A 7,992-nucleotide genomic window follows, 5' to 3' on the forward strand; every position below is an offset into this window, starting at 1 on the left:
CTGGTAATCATAAACATATTAGCTATACATTGAACTGGGGATGAAAAGATAGCAATTATTATCTTGTTCATAAAATACCGCCTTCCGGATGTAATCGTATCCCAAGACTGAGACAGCAAATCGTATATTGTTTGTATAATACCGCGCAGTATTGTATAATTGTTCAACATTGCCTACCAAGCGCCATTTTTCCTAACATGCAAAACAGTGATTCTCTTCTATATTACTTGTAATAATGACCACCTTTCTCCCGTTATCAGGAATGAAGTATAGACAGCTGTTGGTTGCTAAATAAGTGTGCCAAGTAGGCAATGTTAATTATAGATTCGATGACCAAGCACCTTTCCACTGCGTACACACTACATCAAACTTATTGTCAAAGTTGTCTAGCTAGTGTCAGTCCAATCTAAATCTGCACAGACTTGACAAGTGACAGAGTGGAAGTACCACCATACACATAGCACTTCCTTTCTTCAAAGTCGGTGCAGAGTTAGAAGAGTTTGAGAAATCTTATACATACTTGATATAACATAAACAATAGTTTGATAGTTTTTTTAGCATTAGAAACAAGGTAAACAATCTTGACGTGTCTTTTTATTGAAAATGATTGAAAAACGCTTTTTAATAATTCGTTTATATTACTTATGAAAGCAAAAGAATGTAAATAATCGTATATGATTTATAATTGTTACATATTTGTTATGAGTTATTAAAAAAAAAGTGTTTTTTAATGAAAAGACACGTCAAGATCGCTTACCTTCTTTCTAATGCTAAAAAAAGGACATTGTTGGTGAAGACGCATGCTTAGTTTAACCATAGAGAAAAAAATACATAGATTGCTCACTCCATACATCAGTTTTAGTACCAAAAAGACTATTAGCATCTAGCATCGAGTAGCGGAACTATCAGTACTGCTACATCTATTGTCAAGTAGCAGTACTGATAGTTCCGCTACTCGATGCTAGATGTAGACACTGAAATTAATAGTCTGAACTGATGTATGGAGTGAGCACTCTTGTCTTACTATATTTCTCTATGGTTTAACGTAGGCACCTCAGTGCAGTTGGAGCGAACGAGAGCCCTGGGTACCAGGACGTCGACCGCGCAACCGTCGCCAGCCACCTCACAACCACTGACTTAGGCTAAGGTTAACATGGCTTCGGTCCCAGAGCCAGATTAGGTACAAAACATTCGATCACTTACGTACCTACATACTAACGCGATGCTAGCAAAGCTACTGTTTGGAACGGTGTAAAATCTTCATGTTATTATTGCTTTACTACTTTAATTTGAAGTTATTTCCAGTGTAGTGTAGTGTTTAGTTTCGACAGAGTTATGGGTTATGGGTCATCATCGCTGACTTCCAACTGGCACTAAGATTGGAGTATATAAATAAGTTTCTGACAATGATTCCATATTTTGACAAGTGCAATTTTTTAGCACGTTCATAAGGGGAATATAGGCATAGCGCGCCTCAATTGCTTGTTTTAGGCAGATTTCCAAAGACAACTCAACAATTTCATGTAAAATGCAATAAAAATTAGTTCAATCGAACGAAATCGATTAAACTAACTTCATCGATCGAACGATGGTTCGAGTTTAATTTATAGATTACTAATAAAATATGAATAGACGACGTAGCTTAGGTAATTTCATCTGGTTAAAGTAACAATGTAACGCTAAATTCAACACTAAAGAAGGATACTTCCCAGAAGTAGCATGGAATGGAATTGAGTCTTTTATAAACTCCATTTCGTGAGGATCCATGGGATAGTTATGAGGCTCTTCTTATATTGCCTTTCCTTCTTACTGATTGAGTAGCCAAAGCTCAAAACAATTAAGGCTTTCTTTCTCTATCCAGTCCGTACACTTGAATTGTTTTTAAATAAAAACATACTTAGAAATGAATTGGTAAATTTAAGATTAACTGAATACCTCGATCAATATACCGTTGTTTACGTCTAGCTCTTTCCCATTATATTCAGACAGAAAATGATTATTACATTTTTTAAAAGCATTACTTGGAATGAATACATTTAATTCAGTCAAATTCGCTTTGCACTGTTATTAATAACCAATACTTTGAATCAAAAATGTATAATTGATACATTTTTTACCATACCATTCCGGTATTATTTTTTATATGTATATAATCCACAGGAATTTATCTGTTATACATAGTATGTAATCATTTTCATTGACCATTGGAATAAACAATGATATGACCAAAGTGAATGCATCTTTTATACTTATTCAAGTTATATGGGTCCAATGAGCTTCAGTGAAAACATTTCACGACTAATTTTGATAAAATAAACTTTTATTTAATAAAGCATATTCTATTTAATTGTTTGTAATTCAGTATAAAATACCATTCGGGTACCTATAAGTAATCTTCAGGAGTTTATAACCGGAACCGGATTAGTTATTTAGTCTGGCACATAATACATTTGACTGGAATAGTTTTATTAATAATGGAAAAAAGCTTTATTTTATAGGACAAACTAAGAACACATTTTAATAAGATAAATAACACACAAATACAGATAGACAAAATGTATAGACAGCTGTCACAAGACATGCGTAAATAAAACTTTTTTAGAACTTATTAGTTTACATTTAATAAAGTCGTAATTAAAACATAAGAAATGCATAGTATTATACTGTGCATAGCAAATTGTGCATGAAGTTGCTTTTAATTTTAGCAAACACTGCAAAGGCAATTACATTTTATATTATGATATTTCATTACAAAGTCGCTTCCAAATGTTAATACTATTATTAATTAGCATTAGTATCAATAATACCTATTTCAGACTTTGTAACAGGGATGTTGCGAATATCCGCATCCGCATCCGCAACCGCGGAACTTCCGCATTGTTTTCAACATCCGCATCCGCATCCGCATAAAATCGATGCGGATTTAATGCGGATGCGGATGTGGAACACGTCGGTACAGGAACGTGTTAGCATCGGCGTAAGTGTTAGACTGCTAGGTAATTTAGCAATTAGCCAAAAAAACCTATTAGAAATTAGCAGTCGAGCGTGAGTGGGACTTAATGTACGGAACCCTTGGAACGCGAGTCCGACTCGCACTTGACCGGTTTTTTGAAATAAAAATTACTAAAATGTAATATTTGACGTTTTTTATATACCTATTTTGACATCCGCATCCGCATCCGCATCCGCGGATGTCAAAAAATCGGCATCCGCAACATCCCTGCTTTGTAATATGTATTTATAAATAATTTTAATATGTATACAAGACATACTGGGTACAAAAGTCTTTACAAATGTTAAAAATAATAATAAATGGAAAACTGTAAAGGCCTGAATAACATACGTCTTAGCATAAAACCCAAGTTGTATTGCAATATTCATTATTTTTAGTTTATGGCATATATTCAATAATTATAAGTTTATAAAAATAAGTTGAATATTACAGTGTTAGTTTTATACGTGCATGAGGTGGAGACAGGCGCCGCACGCGCCGCGGCGCCGCAGCGCTGCAGCCCCTCAGTCGCTGCTTATTACAGTAGCACACATTTCTTTCTCTTCACTGGTTCTGGAGGCTCCAGTGCTGCCAGTATAGCCTCATCAAACACATTCTTCAGCCCTTTCTGTAACATCATAATTATGTATTTAGCTAAATCCTATAAAATTAGTAACTAAAAATTATGTATTTACTATTTTCTTCTAAAATATGCTAAAGGAAAATCATAAATAATCAATAACGGCTGGTTGCTAGCTAACCTGTGTAAGTGCAGAGCATTCTACATATTTAACAGCTTTCAGTTCCTTTGCCAATTTTTCTCCTTGTTCTAATGAGACTGGCTTTTGTTTTATCTTAGCAAGTTTTTCCATAGTAACAGGGTCATCCCTTAGATCAATCTGTGTCCCCACCAATAAGAAAGGTGTTTTTTGCTGATGGTGTGTTATTTCTGGTACCCACTGAAAATACATAGAAGCATAAAGTAATATGTAGAAATAGGACTATAAAAAAAATATAAGTAATATTATATTAATAAGTAATAACAACAAACCTTTTCCTTAACATTTTCAAATGAACTCGGGCTCACCACACTGAAGCATACAAGGAAAACATCTGTCTGAGGATAACTCAGTGGTCGTAGCCTGTCATAATCTTCCTGTCCTGGAATATAACAAAGTTAATTAACACATTGAACACCAAGCTTTTATTTTGCATACTAAAATCAAAATACTTTATAATTTTAACAGAGTATATTGTGGTCTATTAATGTCTAACAAATTTGTTTAGAAACAATGAGTTTTATTGGACATCAGAAATGGTAGTTAGTCAGGACCATAAAATAATTAGCAAAGTATGATGTAAATATTTCTTTTAAGAATAAGAATAAGAATAATAAGAAACCATTTATTGCAACACAAAAAGCATACAGGTTACAAAACATAAGGATTGAAAAAATAAGAATAATTGTGCGGCAAAAGGAACGGGCTCAGCATACGCTGCGTCAGTCATTTCATTAGAAATTGCCTGCGCAGCGCTGATTTTCAGTCCGTCCCCTTCACTGAACCACATTGACATATACGCGGGTAAAAAAAAAAATCTAAACAAAAAACAACTACAAAGATAACATCTCTAGTTAAAGTAGGTACTAATAGTTTAAGTCTTGTTATTGGATAAGTCTTATCGTCGAATGTCTTATTTTGCTGTTCACAGAAAGTCAGCTTCACTACAAAGATGAAAACAGTTCAAAACCTGCTTTCAAACTTCAACATTTATTTAGCAAATAGGCCACAAGGGCACTTTTACACGTCAACATTGAATTTACATACAAAAGGCATTTCATGCGCACTAGCATTTTTAAAACAGAGGCAAAGTACTGTTATTAATGTATGCCTACAATATACTAACCTGCAGTATCAAAGAGCCCTAGAGTGTAAGGCTCCCCACCAATCATGACAGTTACGGCATAGTTATCAAAAACAGTGGGCACATACTCCGAGGGAAACTTGTTGGTAGTGTAGCTGATGAGTAGGCATGTCTTGCCCACAGCACCGTCTCCTACCACCACACACTTGATAGTCTGCATCTTGGTAAAACACTCGCTAATGTATTAGTCTGTACAATAATTTCTTGATCATATCAACCTCTGCAGCAATATTATCTGGAATGAAAACATTAAAGAGATTAATTATTGTAATATAGCTGCTGATAGTTGAACATACTTCAGTGAGGTTAAGTGAAAAGGATCCATTCTCTAGTTTGTCTGTTAAATTAATAACTTTTTTCTTTTCCTTTCCCTTAATTATGTCAAGATCAAACACAATGTAAACACAAACATACTGATGAAAACAAGTACATATGTACTTCTACATTAAAACTAGCATAGAGCAAAAAAGTAAAATTAATATCTTTTTTACTTAATAAGTTTTAGTAGAGGGTCATTTTTATTTACAAAGCAAAGCAACACATTCGCTTGAGCCATTAGTGGAGATAAATAGTACAGAAAGCAATGCTTAATTAGGATAGTTTCTAATGATATATGTAAACAGAGAGTGGAGAATTAGACATGTCTCAAATCTCTTTCTCCATGTTTTTTTAAACCTACATATTTATATTCATTTGGGATATTTGATGAACAAGCGAAGTTGCATAATATTTCTTCAGAATAGGTTTAAGGAGAATATTTTCTAATCTAAATCATACAACTTACTACACGTATAGAAAACATTTCTCTGGCAGGGTGAAAGAGGACAATGACACCTATTTATGTCGTGTAAATAAACTGCTAGAGCCAAGTTAGCTTGTTCCAGAAATAAAATAATTAAGTTCATCCAAAATAATAGAACAATACAAACATTCAAAACCAAGCCTAAAAGCTGAAATAATTAATATTAATGTCCATGTCATGTCTCATCACATTTCCTACTGTCGTTGGTATTTTTGGCGATGGAAAACGTTATATGAATAAGAAACCTCTTACATATCGAATAATACAGTAAAATATATTGTAAGTAAATTGTAAATAACGTAGCTTAAGGATCATTTTTACATAATCCCGATAAAATGCAATTTGACGTCCATTTTGTGTGTAATGAGAAGTCGAGTCAGAGCGAACATCAAGCATGCCAGGCAGTGGATAAGATGTTGAAATAGAAGATATATTCACTTACCTTGCGGTGTAGAAACAATATATACACCAAATATTAACTTAAACTCGCAGTAAATATAGAAGTTAACTGCTAAAAAGCGCGTTACGGGTTAAAACGTTCACGGTGACGCCATTGATTAATCCAAAGAGTATAATAACTATATATAGTAAAAGAGAGCCAACTCGCGATAAATGTCAAAAAACGTCTACACAAACGCTCCAAGCGGAATTTGACCAAACTAACCGTTACGTATGTGTGCGTGCACAGTGCACACATGCATACTAATAAAACTATGGCGCCAGTATGGCGCCTTTTTCCTTGACCGTTTACAGTGAACTACAAATTTGAGGTTTCCATTCTTTCACCTTATTGCAAAGCAATCACGTGAAAAATGAATACACCTCATTGTAGTACACTGTACACGGTCAAGGAAAAAGGCGCTAATATATTATGTAATACCTAATTACCTATTCATGCAGTGACAATTTACGACAACCTATTTATTTAGTATTTTATAAATGTTTACACCAAAGAATATTTTAGTCGCAAAAGTAAAAACACGGATGTGTAAAAATGGCATTTATTTTTCATTACTTACATGCATAACAAACCATAAAAATTATATTTTCTACGGGTACCACTTATAGTAAATTAGTTCGAAATATAACAAATCCACTATTAAAACTTAGACCACACTTGGACGTAAATTTGACTAGCTATAGCACATGCCACGAAGAATTGACGCGTTTTGGAGTAATTTTGTTTTGATTCGCACAGCCGATAAGGCAATATCGTTTTTTTCTCCCAGGCGCACACATTTTCATCAATTTATAGTGATTAAATTAAATTATTAATATATAATTTCAGAGAATTTAAGTTTTCTGTTTGACTTTTATAGTTTGACGGTTACTATGTTTTTTTTGTTTTAACGTTTCCTTTCACGTAGGGCACTTGGCGAATCTATTTAGTTAGTTGTTGTTAATAAAAACGATTATATTATGTTCATATAAATAAAATGATATTAAAACGAATATAAACGATATAAAAAATGTGAGGTACTAAAATTACAGAAAATTTTAAACGTTTTATACTTGAAACGGAATTTGTGTCAAAAATGCAAAGACAATTTTTTTTTCTTTTTAATAATTATGGGTTGGATGCGAGTTTTTTAAACACATGTTTTTCCGTGGTGGCGCCATCTGTTTGATTCATTTGGAAGCATCAGGTGAGGAAATATTGCACTGATATGATGCTACTGCGGATACAGCGCTGATTTCCATACATAAGGTTTAAGTTTCCTGCCCCTGGATTAATCAATCGGAAATAGTGCTGTACCGTATGTTGTACTTAAGTATACTTTATGCTATGTCTATCGTGTCTGTGGTCAGTTCACAAACTTCAAAATATACGAGAATTTACTTTTCAACCATTTTCAACACATACACTTAAGCAGATAGTTAACATATTAAATTTATAGTTTATAATAATTCAGGCGAGTCCCACACACCGTGCATAAACGCATTCCCACTCCGTAAAAAAAAAAGGATTAGATTCATGGCGGCCAGCGGCGGATCTATGTTTTAACCGGACTAAAGTCGTGGTCCTGTATCTACGCCCGTCTGTTAGTGCTTTCGTTGAAGATATGCTGATGCTGGCAATAAGTTGGTTGCGTCATAATGACACTGAAGGAAACTACAGAAGAATAATAACTTTGAATTTAAACAAATGAATAACGTGCACTGCATGGTTAAATACTTCAAGGTTTTACATGTCACACTTTTTTGTGTTTGCTTTGCCCCTGAAATAAATAATAGATGCTTGTTAGTAACGTAAACATTTTAGGCATTCCTGTTT

The 7,992-nt window shown here is 33.8% G+C and overlaps 1 protein-coding gene across 1 annotated transcript; it reads right to left on the minus strand.

The window, feature by feature from the left end:
* Positions 1-3,346: 3,346 nt before the first annotated feature.
* LOC134660728 (cdc42 homolog) lies at positions 3,347-6,280 on the minus strand. Its single transcript, XM_063516511.1, has 5 exons — positions 6,160-6,280; positions 4,898-5,150; positions 4,044-4,153; positions 3,754-3,951; positions 3,347-3,620 (listed from the first exon to the last, which is right to left on the minus strand). The coding sequence occupies exons 2-5, from the start codon at positions 5,073-5,075 to the stop codon at positions 3,531-3,533; spliced, it is 576 nt and encodes a 191-aa protein (XP_063372581.1). The 5' UTR covers positions 5,076-5,150; positions 6,160-6,280; the 3' UTR covers positions 3,347-3,530.
* Positions 6,281-7,992: the final 1,712 nt, after the last annotated feature.

Source organism: Cydia amplana, chromosome Z (genome assembly GCF_948474715.1).
Source record: "Cydia amplana chromosome Z, ilCydAmpl1.1, whole genome shotgun sequence".
Taxonomy (NCBI): Eukaryota; Metazoa; Arthropoda; class Insecta; order Lepidoptera; family Tortricidae; genus Cydia; species Cydia amplana.